Genomic DNA, 12,786 nt, shown 5'->3' with positions numbered 1-12,786 from the left:
ACACTGTGCATTGTTGATTCAAGGACAGCCGGGTTGAAAAGAGAGAATTCGAGACACCTCTCCGCCGGCCGTTTCGCTCTCTCTCTGTGGACGCTTCCTCTACCCCCTATTTCAAAGGATTGTCTCCATTTGCTGCTGGTCTCCGGCGGCTTTCCTAGAAGCATCCCGAGGCAAACCATGCGTCCCGTTATCGGAGGAGCGTCCTGAGCCTCCTGCTGATGATCAAGTCTATCCCTGCGCCTGGGAAGGAGATCCTAGCCGGAGAAGGGCCTGAGCTTCCAAGCGCCAGGGAATCTGGGGGGCCCAATCCCCCAGAAGAGGACGAAGTCCTGGGCACGTCGGACTTTGCAGACCCCAGGATGACGGTGGAGGCCCTATATCCCACGGACGCAGACTGGGGCGGGCCCTTAGGTCTGTGGCCCCACAGGGCTAGCTTTCGGCCAAGGCCCCACGGAGACCCCCAAGGGCCTGTTTGTAGAGTGAAGGTGCACCGGGGCGGTGAATGGAGCCGCCGTCCCCTGGAGGTTGTGGGTCTCCTCACCAGCTACGACAGCAGGTTCCTGAAGGCTCTGAGCGGGTCAATCTGGAGCGAGGAGGATATGGAGGTGTTTGGGGTCTGCCCCACAGATGTGTCCCGGGGTGTCCTGGCCTCTCTGCAGCGGGTCGGCGCTCACCTGGACGACCCGGGTGAAAACCGACTTCTGTGCTACACCTGGAAGAAGGTAGGTGTCCATTTCCGTGAGAGCTCTTAATTGGCGAGCACCAATTTGTTCCCACACTTCAGATTATGGGGAAAGGGATTGAAAACAAAACTGCCAGGGTCACGATGCCGTTCTGCAAATTGACGGTGCGGCCGCCTTTGGAAGGCGGTGAATGGTTCTGGGTGCCTCGCCTCAAAAGGGAGTTGGAAAAGGTTCAGAAGAGGGCAGCCCAAACGGTCAAGCAAGTTTCCTAGCATCTGCGTTTGGGGCTTTTTTGTTTAGAGGAAGAGGCGACAGGATAGATAAAACGATCCATGACGTTGAAAAAGTGGGATGTTGAAAAGCTTCCCTCCCGAACGCTAGAACTCACGGGAATCCCAGCGAAACTGAAGGTTGGAAGATTCAGGGCAGGTTTCCTAGCTGGCTTCGAAAAGGATTCGGACGAGTTTGGGGTGTTATAGATGCTGCTTTGCTCTTCCTCTATGACTGGAGGCAGCGGTGTTTCTGAATATCACAGAACCATAGAATCGTTGAGAGGGACCCAAGGGTCATCTAGCCCAACCCCCAGCAATGCTGGAATATCGGTTGCTGCAAACGACAGGAAGGGAGAGCGTTGCTCTGATGCTTGAATCCAGTTTCCCAGAAGAGGCATCGGACTGGCCACTGTGGTGCTGAACCAGCAGCAAGGCTCTTATGTTTCTATGGAACCTCCCAGTCCAGAGGCAGTCTATCGCGATTCCTAGCTTCTTAGGGGTATTTGGCTGCTGCGAGAACAGGGTGCTGGACTAGGTGGGCCATTGGCCTGATCCTGCCACTGTGCTCTACTTATGTTCTTATTTGGCCTCATAGGTGTGGGTTAAAACCAGGAGCGCTTGACACCCAGGTGTCAAGATAACTTCCAGATTTAGTCTCCGAGCTTGAGATTCCTCTTCCCTTTCCAATAATAATAATCATAATAATCATAATATTTTTTTATTTATACCCCGCCCTTCCCGGTTCAAAAACCGGGCTCAGGGCGGCTAACAACAAATTTAAAACACTTAATTGTAAAAGCAGCATAAAATACAGTATAAAAACACGAGTAACAATAAAAATCAAAAATCAGATAACCCCCAGGGCTAGCTGGCTGAATTGGTCCTACTTGGGCCAGCGAGGAGACCAGGGGAGAATTAGCTGTGGGGTCTCAGAGTGGGGAATCTTCATAAAAAGGGGAGAGGGAGGGAAGGAAGGGAAATAAAAGATCAGGCTGAATTCAAATTAAAGGCCAGGCGGAATAGCTCTGTCTTACAGGCCCGATGGAAGGAGGTTAAATCCTGCAGGGCCCTGGTCTCCTGGGACAGAGCATTCCACCAGGTGGGAGCCACCACTGAAAAGGCCTTGGCCCTGGTGGAGGATAGTCTGACTTCCTTAGGGCCCGGGATCTCTAAACTATGGTTATTCATGGACCTTAAGGTCCTATGTGGGGCAGACCAGGAGAGGCGGTCCTGTAAATATGAGGGCCGTAAGCTTTAATGGGCAGTGCCAACTTTCAAGCGCCTTGTCAGACAGCACACTTATTACAGGATTGGTGGCCCCATCTCTGATCCCTGCCAGTGCTCTGCCCCTATGCAAAGTTTCCAGGCTGTATCCAAGGGCAGCCCCATTCCCGAGTGTGTTGCAGTAGTCTAGCTCGGGTTCAACTAGGGCAGGGTTTGCAAGCTTTAAGACAAAAAGAGCCACTTGGACCCATTTCCGAAGGAAAAATAACTGGGAGCCGCAAAACTCGTCATTATAAAAATAACTTTTTTGTCACTTTTTTATTATTTCTTTGTTTGACCCCTCAGAATTACTCCTCCTCATAGAAATAAACGTTAAATTAACAAGTTACCTTTTTTTGTGTGTGTGTTCTTCACTCCCCTTCAAAACAGTGACCAGCGTACATGCCCCTTACAATGTAGCGGGCAGGCGGGCAGGAAGGTGATGTCGGGACGGTGCGTGACTAACGCACGCACCGCCCCCATGCGACGTCACAGCCAGTACAGTGCCCGCCACAGTGGGGAGTGTCGGGGCGCACAATGCGCCTCCTCCCCTCGCTAGTATCTGCCCCGGAGCCGCGGCAAAGGTGTAAAAGAGCCACATACGGCTCCGGAGTCGCGGGTTGCAGACCCCTGAACTAGGGCATGGGTCACTCAGGCAAGGCCTGATCTCTATCTCTCCAGGTAGCGGCACTGCTGGCTGGTGCCAATTGGGGACTGGTGAGGCGGGAAGCAGGGACCCCAAAGAGTAGGCAGAGCAAAAACCAATGAGAGGCTGTGCTAGATTATTCTAGTCTCGCCCCCCCCCCTCCCAGCTGGTTTCTGCAATAGTGGGATCTAGTTAAGAGATTTTCTGATTTCTAGTACTGTATATGCAAAGAGTAAATAGTGATCTACGCAGCCAAAACAGAACCCCCCAATGCACAAGGGGGAAAGTGTTGACAGGCTTGGGATGAACCCCAAATATTGCAGAAACCCCTCAAATTTAGTGCTCCAGGAAGGTTGCACCCCACAATGTCTTCTGTAGGCTGAGAATGCAGACTGGAATCCCCAGTGTGTGTTGGGGGGCAGGGAATGGAGGAGGACGAGGAAGAGAGGGGGGTGGGATGGCGTATTGTGAAAGAGGGCTTGGCTGCTGGGTTTGGGGTGGCCTGGCTGAGAAGCCCCACACGCCCCACACTTTGTTACAGCTCTCATCCTATCTCCTTCTCTCTATATGCCTCAGTTCAGGGCCAGCGGTGGGAATTTGATGGGAGAGGAATAGAATCTGTTCAGTTCCCCAAAAAGAACAGAATATATTGAAGAACAGGGGATACCAGGCAGAAAGTGCTCCGTGCACTGCAACCTTTTATTGCAGTACTCACTGTGTCTTCCTCACTCTCTCCCTGCCTCTGTTCAGGACCAACGATGGCAATTTCGCCAGAAAAACACACAACAACTTGCCATAATTCAAAGAGCCGAATAAGTCGGCCCGCTGCAACGCATGCTGCCTGGTTCTTTGGGTGTGCGGTACTACTCGGCCAGAGCTTAGTCTCAGGATGGCATCAGGGTTTGACTTGGCAATGTGAATAGGATTGCCTGTTGCTTTTTTTTAAATGCAGGCAGGCAGGCAAGGTTTTGTTATTATTTCATTTGAAGTGGAGAGAACCATTAGTTTCTGGAGGTGAAATCTCAAAGGGTACTTTCACTGCATATGTATACGAAAGGAATGCAAAATCATATTAAAAGTGTCTGGAGGCGCTAGTCCTCATTGAGATCTCAAATGATGCCTGGTTTTCTCATAATGCAGAGCGAGCAATGCCAAGTGTAAGATTTTTGGCTGTCCCCCCCTGGAGCGGCATTTACTATTTAAGCTGGCGTTTGGCACACCAACAATGGTGGGAGTGAGGGGGGGGGGTCTCCCTTGTCCCAGGATGAAGAAGCAGGTCCCTGTCTGATTCTCCAGTTTCCTTCCTGCAGTGAAATGGGAGGCGGAAACGAAACTGCTCTTCCAGCTGGCCTTCCACGAGGACGACGCCGGGGGCTCCCTGAGGTCCCTGCAACTGGCCCTGCTGATATTTTACCAAGGCGGAAAGGAATCGGGGGGCGTGGGAACCCCAGAGAAATTCCTGGTGGGAGGGGAAGGTCTCCATCCTAAACAGGTATGCAAACGGGGATGGGGGGGGCGGCAATCGTTGGAAAGATGATTATCATCATCATCAATTTTTATTACGGTCCAGAGACCCAACAAATCATTGCAAAGCAATACACAATTCATGCAGCCTACCTCCAGGTTAAACAAGCATTTTGTTCAGAATATAGGGATCATTGGTTCTTGCAAGCACCGATAAAAACTTGGCCACTGCTAATGTTCTAGCATTTGTCCGGTACTCCAATAGGAACCTGACATAGTGAGCCTCTGATTTTCCCGGGAAAGGTACCAGCAAGGGTAATATCAGTTCAGCCCTGGCTTGCTCATATTTTGCACAGTGCAACAAAATATGTTTTATGGAATCGATGTCTTGAGCACACGAGCAAAGTCTGTCCTGGTAGGGAACTCCTCTCAACCTGCCACCCAACTATAAGATGATTATTTCATTCATGGTTCTGGACGCCCCTCTTTTCCTTCGGCTGAGAGGTGCAGAGCTCCCCTCGGACTTTATCCTCGCACAACAACCCTGTGAGCTAGGCGAGGCCCAAGGTCACCAGGTGAGCAGCGTTGGGATTTGAACCCGAGGGTCTTCCCAGTCCTAAAGCGACATGCCCATTCCATGGATAGAGATCAGCTGCCATTTTTAAAAAATAATTTTTATTGAATGATTTTATGTTACAAAAAACAATACAACCATACTACCACTGAATATAATCAAGAAATAAAAATTACATGCATCAATATTAAGTTTATTTGTTATTTACTGTCTTATTTCCTCCCAAACATTCCATATAAAAACACACATATGTGCAGACACCCACAAACCCGCACACAAAATGATAATAATGAAAGTAAATATTTTCCCCCCTTCTATCTTCCAAAATCTTTTCTTCAACTTTGACTTCCTGCCACGTCCCTTTGCATATATTTTATCTTGCATTTGAATGTACACAAAACAAGAAACCTTTCTATATAAATTTTCCAATACAGCTGCCGTTTCGGGGAAATAGAACCCAACTATTTTTTATAGTTTAGATCAGGGGTCAGCAAACTTTTTCAGCAGGGAGCCGGTCCACTGTCCCTCAGACCTTGTGGGGGGCCGGACTACATTTTTGGGGGGGGGAAATAAAAAATGAATGAATTCCTATGCCCCACAAATAACCCAGAGATGCATTTTCAATAAAAGGACACATTCTACTCATGTGAAAACACGCTGATTCCCGGACCGTCCGGGGGCCGGATTTAGAAGGCGATTGGGCCGGATTTGGCCCCCGGGCCTTAGGTTGCCTACCCATGGTTTAGATACCCCTTTGCATCACAGAGTTATTATGCTAGCTTGTTCAAATGCATCCAGTATCTGTTGTGGTATGATATACCCGGATCTACTGAGATTGTTTCAGAATATTTCGCCAAGATTTTTAAAGTCAAATTTGAAACTACTAAATTTTACTTAATGGTGGCTACTGATTCTTTTATACGTTTCCCTTGTTTAACAGACCTTGATCACCAAAGTTTTATGCATGTTTTCCCCCCCCTCTCTTTTATGATTTTATTGTCTGAATTGTGCCAATAAAAGCTGAGTGAATGAATGAAATAGAGCCTCCATGTCCAGGACCACGCTACCAGAGAGCATAAAAGCTGGTCTAAATAGATTCCTGGGCCTTGTTTTTCCTAAACTGATACTTTAAGAAACATAAATGAGGGCGATGCTTTGACTCTCTGTTATTATTGTTGTTACTTAGTTGCTCTGCAAGCACAGCCCTGCGGAAATCCAACTGGTAAGGCCTTCCCCTGCCATCCGCAGCCTTGCCCAAACTTGGGTCTCCAGCTGTATTGGGACTACAAGTCCCATCATCCTTGACTGCTGGTCCTGCTAGCTAGGAACAATGGGAGTTGTAGTCCCAGTACAGCTGGAGATCCAAGTTTGGGCAACCCGGAATTCTAGAGGAGAGGCATCACCCGTTGAACATCTGCCTAGCGGAGGCGATGCTAAGTGCGTGGGGTGCTGCTGCCTTTAGCCATTTTTGCAAATATTAGATGCTGTCTCATTTGCCCCCCGCAGGTCGTCTGTCTCTCCAGCAGAACCCAGTACCTCGTCCTTCAGGGGTCGGCGATGTCAGGCAGACATTCCCTGGGGCAGCTCAGCTTTGAGGTTTCTTTGGCAATCAGGCGCCAGAGCAGCAATGGTAGGACCCCTATTGCATAAAATGGAATAGAAACAAACCTTTGACACGCAAGCCAAGCATTGGGGGGGGGGGGGGCTTTCATCCTGAGCACCGCTCAGGATCGCACTTTCCATAGCATGCAAGTATATGCAAAATAAATTCCCTTCCCAATACGTATTTTTATTGAATTTCCAAATTAACTTCAAATTCAATAGACATTTAATGTATTGACTTTTCACTTCCAGCTCCAAAGTGTTTTCGTTTTGCGTCCAACTCTTATCTATTACAAAAATCCCTGTAATGCAATTACTTTATTATTTTGAATTTTACTGTTATTCATGTTTTTATACTGTATTTTATGCTGCTTTTACAATTAAGAGCCCGGTTTTTGAACCGGGAAGGGCGGGGTATAAATTATTATTATTATTATTATTATTATTATTATTATTATTATTATTATTATTACTACTACTACTATTATTATTATTATTATTATTATTATTATTATTATTATTATTATTTTCCTTCCAATGCTCCTCTCTCGGATCCTGCCTGCAGTTTCACTTGTTTGTAGTGCTTTTCCAAATAGACCACAAAAGGCCTCCATTCTTGCATAAAAAGTTCATCAAAATAAATCCTTTTAAATGCATAACATGCTTTGACATCGTCTGCACCTGAGATCACAAAAGGCCCAATCCTCACCACATTGCAATCCTTACACGGGAGTAAATCCTCTGTCGAACTTACATGGGGCTTAGAAGAGGAGTTCAGGGATATATTTATTTTTAAAAAAATAACTTTATAAGTTTTGTGCCTTTGCTTCCCAATTTGCATTGCACCGCGGATTTTATTGATTATAGTTCGGAAATTGTTTATTGTGACCGTTAGGAGTGAAGTTCTGTTTAATTATTATCTGCCGATGTTTAATTTTACTGTGCGCAATTATATTCTAACGGATTATTTAATATTACTTTATTTGACATAAGTTGTTTATTTTCAGAGAATCATAGAACTGGTGGACTCTCTCCTTTTTTGAAGGTTTTTAAGCAGAGATTTTAAAATCTCCCTAAATCTCTGTTTAGGGAAGCTTTTAATGTTTAATAGGCTATTGTATTTTAATATTCTGTTGGAAGCCGCTGCGAGTGGCTGGGGAAACCCAGCCAGGTGGGCGTGGTGTAAATAAATTATTATTATTATTATTATTATTATTATTATTATTATTATTATTAGGTGGCCCTCTGAGATCCCAACCTTGGGCCTCCAGCTGCTTTTGGACTACAATTCCCATCATCCTTGACCATTGGTCTTACTAGCAAGGGATGATGAGAGTTGTAGTCTCTTCCAACCCTACAGTTTTTGATTCTACAAAGGTGAAAGTTGCATTTATGCTCAGTCTGCTTTTGCCTCTGTCCCTGCCCAGCTCTGGGTGTCCCTTCCAATTCTACAATTCTACAATTTCATCCTGCCCACCACAACAACCCTGTGAGGCAGGATAGGTAGAGAGGCAGTGGCTGCCCCCCCGGTCCCCCCCACTAAACTGCATGTGGCTGAGCGGGGGATTCGAACCCTGGTCTTCCAAGACTTATGCTCTAACCACTGCACCACACTGCCTCTCATTTGATAATGTTAAATACAGTGGTACCTCACAAGACGAATGCCTCGCAAGACGAAAAACTCGCAAGACGAAAGGGTTTTTGGTTTTTTGAGCTGCTTCGCAAGATGATTTTCCCTATAGGCTTGCTTCGCAAGACGGAAACGTCTTGCAAGTTTGTTTCCTTTTTCTTAACACCGTTAATACAGTTGCGACTTGACTTCGAGGAGCAACTCAGAGAACGCAGTGTGGTAGCCTTTTTTGAGGTTTTTGAAGACTTTGGTGATTTTTGAAGCTTTTCCAAAACTTTCCCGACACCGTGCTTCGCAAGACGAAAAAAATCGCAAGGCGACAAAACTCGCGGAACGAATTAATTTCGTCTGGCGAGGCACCACTGTAATAGCAGCAGAAAACAATAATAATAGCAGCAGCAGCAGCCGTCTTTTCAGGAATTAGAGGAGGGGTCTTTATTAGCTACAACCGAGAGAGAGACCTCCCATTTGTTCTACTCTGCAGGAAGAAAACCTTTCCTCCTCCTCTTCCTCTTTGCCTCCCTTGCAGGCACCGGCCTCTCCCAACACGAAACCCAAAACCTCCTGTTCGGCTTCGACCCAAAGTGCTTCACCCGCATGACTCCGGCTGTGCTGCTCCTGGGCAGGCTGAGACCCCGAGCCGCTCCAATCCTTCTTCCCTCCTCATCTTTCCTCGCCGCCGATGGCAAGTTGGACGTGGTCCCTTACCTGAACCCCAGGTGAGACCCCTTCCCTCCCCGCCGAGGGCTGTGCTTGATTTGCTCGAAAGGGAGGGCACTCTGTCCATGCTCAGGAGACCTCGGCTGGTCTCCTTCCCTTGAAAACCAGCATTTCTCTCCCTCCTTTCTCTGGCTGCGCACATGATGCACATTCAAAGCGCATGGGAACGGCAGGAGTTGGTGGGTTTCCCTTTGGAAACTGCGAGAACAGGATGGGGGACAAGACGGACCCCCTTTGCCCTGATCCAGAAGGATCGTCCTTATGGAAGCTCCAGGTCCAGAGGCAGTCTATCTGGATCCCTATGTTCTATGGGATATACCTGAAGGAGCATCTCCATCGTTCTGCCCAGACATGGAGGGTCCAGTGCTGAGGGCCTTCTGGCAGTTCCCTCCCTGCAAGAAGCCAAGTTACAAGGAACCAGGCAGAGGGCCTTCTTGGTGGTAGCACCTGCCCTGTGGATGTCAAAGAGAAAAACAACTACAGTGGTACCTCGGGTTAAGTACTTAATTCGTTCCGGAGGTCCGTTGTTAACCTGAAACTATTCTTAACCTGAAGCACCACTTTAGCTAATGGGGCCTCCTACTGCCACCGCGCCGCCGGAGCACAATTTCCGTTCTCATCCTGAAGCAAAGTTCTTAACCTGAAGCACTATTTCTGGATTAGTGGAGTCTGTAACCTGAAGCGTATGTAACCCAAGGTACCACTGTACCAGACTTTTAGAAGACATCTGAAGGCAGCCCTGTTTAGGGAAGCTTTTAATGTTTAATAGGTCATTGTATTTTTAATATTCTGTTGGAAGCCGCCCAGAGTGGCTGGGGAAACCCAGCCAGATGGGCGGGGTATAAATAAATAAAAAATATTATTATTATTATTATTATTATTAGGCCACTGTGAGGCCTTTGGCCTGATGCAGCCGCCCTTCTGACGTCCTTCTCTCCGCAGTGTATCCCCGACGTCTGCCGTGGCCGATGTGCAGCCCTCCCCGGCCCCCGAGACGAACGCCACCTCCACCCACCCAGCAGCCTCCAGCACCGGCCGTTTCCTCGCCGCTCTCTCCCAGTTCGTCAACAAGGTCCTCAGCCCTTCCGGAGAGCCCCCGCCGGCCCCCGGGCCGCAGCTGCGGCTGAACTTTGACACCATGGAAGCCCTCCCTCACCGGGTGCTCAACCTCTCTGAGAAGGTGGCGCTGGAGCGGCTGGTGCAGTCCGAAGACCCCCTGGTGGTCTTGTTCCCCGAAAACAGCCAGGCCTTGATGGAGAGCCACCTGGCGCACTGGGCGCTGGAGGGGAAACTGCTGCGGCAACTGCTGCAGAAATTGCGGGAGGTGATTCGGGAGCTGGCGGCCTCCCCGTCTTTCCGGGACCACGAGACCCTCTTCCACGGCCTCCTGGCGTTCTGCTACTACCCTCCCGGGGTCCCCGGTGGCGGCGATCCCGAGGGATCCTCAGACGGCTCTCCTGGGCGGCGGAAGATCCACAGCCTGCTGCTTCTCAAAGCCTTGCAGGCCCTGCGCGCCCGCTGGCGGGAGTCCCGGAAGGCGGCCCCCCGCGCCAACCGCAGCACCCAGGAGCGAGACGACTACTGCCGGCTGCGCAAGATGCGGATCGAGCTGGTGTCCACGGGGTACATCATCTTCCCCGAGTGGTACGACGCCAACAACTGCGCTGGGCCCTGCCGCTTCCCTCTCTCGTCCCGCGTCCCCGACTACTACTCCCACACGCTCTTCCTGCTGCGGGTGCAGGAGCAGGGCCTGCCCCTGGAGAGAGCCCCCTGCTGCGTCCCCGTCAGGTACTCCAGGAGCATCATTGTCACCTTCACCAACGACCAAGGCATGAAGGTGAAGGCCTACCCCGACATGGTGGCCGAGGAGTGCGGCTGTCGGTAGAGAGAGGCCGGCTCGGCGGCGGCGGCCGGAGCAAGCTTTGCCCTCCTCCTCCCGCCGTTGAGCTCGCCTCTCCTTGCCCGGCTGTGCCCTGTTCTCCTTTCCCATCAATTACTTCACCCTCCTCCCACCGCTGACATCACCCTCCTTCGCTCACCGTTGACTTCACCCACCTTCGCTCACCATTGACTTCACCCACTTTCGCTCACCATTGACTTCACCCACCTTTGCTCACCATTGACTTCACACTCCTTCGCTCACCATTGACTTCACCCTCCTCCCACCTCTGACATCACCCTCCTTCGCTCACCATTGACTTCACCCACCTTTGCTCACCGTTGACTTCACCCACCTTCGCTCACCATTGACTTCACCCACCTTCACTCACCGTTGACTTCACCCTCCTCCCACCGCTGACATCACCCTCCTTCGCTCACCATTGACTTCACCCACCTTTGCTCACCATTGACGTCCCCCTCCTCCCACCGTTGACATCACCCTCCTTCGCTCACCGTTGACTTCACCCTCCTCCCACCGCTGACATCACCCTCCTTCGCTCACCATTGACTTCACCCTCCTTTGCTCACCATTGACGTCCCCCTCCTCCCACCGTTGACATCACCCTCCTCCCACCGTTGACATCACCCTCCTTCGCTCACCGTTGACTTCACCCTCCTCCCACCGCTGACATCACCCTCCTTCGCTCACCATTGACTTCACCCTCCTTTGCTCACCATTGACGTCCCCCTCCTCCCACCGTTGACATCACCCTCCTCCCACCGTTGACATCACCCTCCTTCGCTCACCATTGACTTCACCCTCCTCCCACCGCTGACATCACCCTCCTTCGCTCACCGTTGACTTCACCCTCCTCCCACCGCTGACCAGGACTGCTGTATCTCCTCTGGTTCCTTAGACCAAGCTAATAATCCTGGTCCCACACCGATGACACCCCCTCATGTGTAGTCAGCCTACCTCCAGTTTCTCTTGCTTTGCATAATTTATTCTGCATATGCATATATATCTGATGGTGCTGGGATGATTAAATCTGTTGGATATTGGGGTTTTTTTTACAAAATTGTCAGTGTGTGGCATTTCTTTTCCAGAAGCGGGCTGTACTTGGTTTTGCTCTGTTCTTTAAATTGATGTAGTTTCTTTGCAGAGTAATCAAAGAATTGCGGAGTTGGAAGGGATCCCCCAAGGGTCATCTAGCCCAACCCCCCGCAATGCAGGAGAGTGCTGTTATTTCCAACGCCTGCTTGCAGGTTTCCCATAGGCATCCGGTTGCGTTGCTGCTGATAAAAGGATGCTGGACGGGATAGACCAAAGTCTAGTCCAGCAGGGCACTTCTGGACCCTAAAAAATGTGACCAAGGCCATGCCTCCGAGCATGTGCAGAGTGGTTTCCCTTTCCTGTGCTCCCGCCACCAGAACTCCACCAGCAGCATCTAAGAAACAGCATTGCCTTTAAAGCCCTAAACGACCTTGATCCAGTATACCTGAAGGAGCGTCTCCACCCCCATCGTTCTGCCCGGACACTGAGGTCCAGCGCTGAGGGCTTTCTGGCAGTTCCCTCCCTGCAAGAAGCAAAGCTACAGGGAACCAGGCAGAGGGCCTTCTCAGTGGTGGCTCCCGCCCTGTGGAACACCCTCCCACCAGATGTCAAAGAGATAAACAACTACCTGACATTTAGAAGACATCTGAAGGCAGCCCTGTTTAGGAAAGTTTTTAATGTGTGACATTTTAATGTATTTTTAATTTTTGTTGGAAGCCGCCCAGAGTGGCTGGGGAAACCCAGCCAGATGGGTGGGGTACAAATAACAAATAATAATAATAATAATAATAATAATAATAATAATTGTTAAGAATGCTTAGGAGAGGCATCCCCTTCTGAGAGCAAGCCATGCCTCTTTTTGGATCCCTCCTGTTATTGCTGGACTTGAACCCGTATCAGCTCTGGACAGGAATTTTGGGAGCTGAATTCCAGCAAGATTTGGCAACCATATATGTTCCTCTCCCCTGTTCCAAGAGGCGGCAAGGAAGAGATGAGA

General features: G+C 49.7%; 1 protein-coding gene across 1 annotated transcript; it reads left to right on the top strand.

The window, feature by feature from the left end:
• The first annotated feature begins 6 nt into the window (after window positions 1-6).
• Window positions 7-11,825, top strand: AMH (anti-Mullerian hormone). Its single transcript, XM_028713735.2, is given in 6 exon segments — window positions 7-702; window positions 705-722; window positions 4,175-4,356; window positions 6,409-6,532; window positions 8,664-8,853; window positions 9,797-11,825. Coding segments are annotated over 6 exon segments (1,941 nt in total). The 5' UTR covers window positions 7-218; the 3' UTR covers window positions 10,740-11,825.
• Window positions 11,826-12,786: the final 961 nt, after the last annotated feature.

The sequence above is a fragment of the Podarcis muralis genome, chromosome 18 (assembly GCF_964188315.1).
Source record: "Podarcis muralis chromosome 18, rPodMur119.hap1.1, whole genome shotgun sequence".
Classification (NCBI taxonomy): domain Eukaryota; kingdom Metazoa; phylum Chordata; class Lepidosauria; order Squamata; family Lacertidae; genus Podarcis; species Podarcis muralis.
This window is presented reverse-complemented; position numbering and strand designations above follow the sequence as displayed.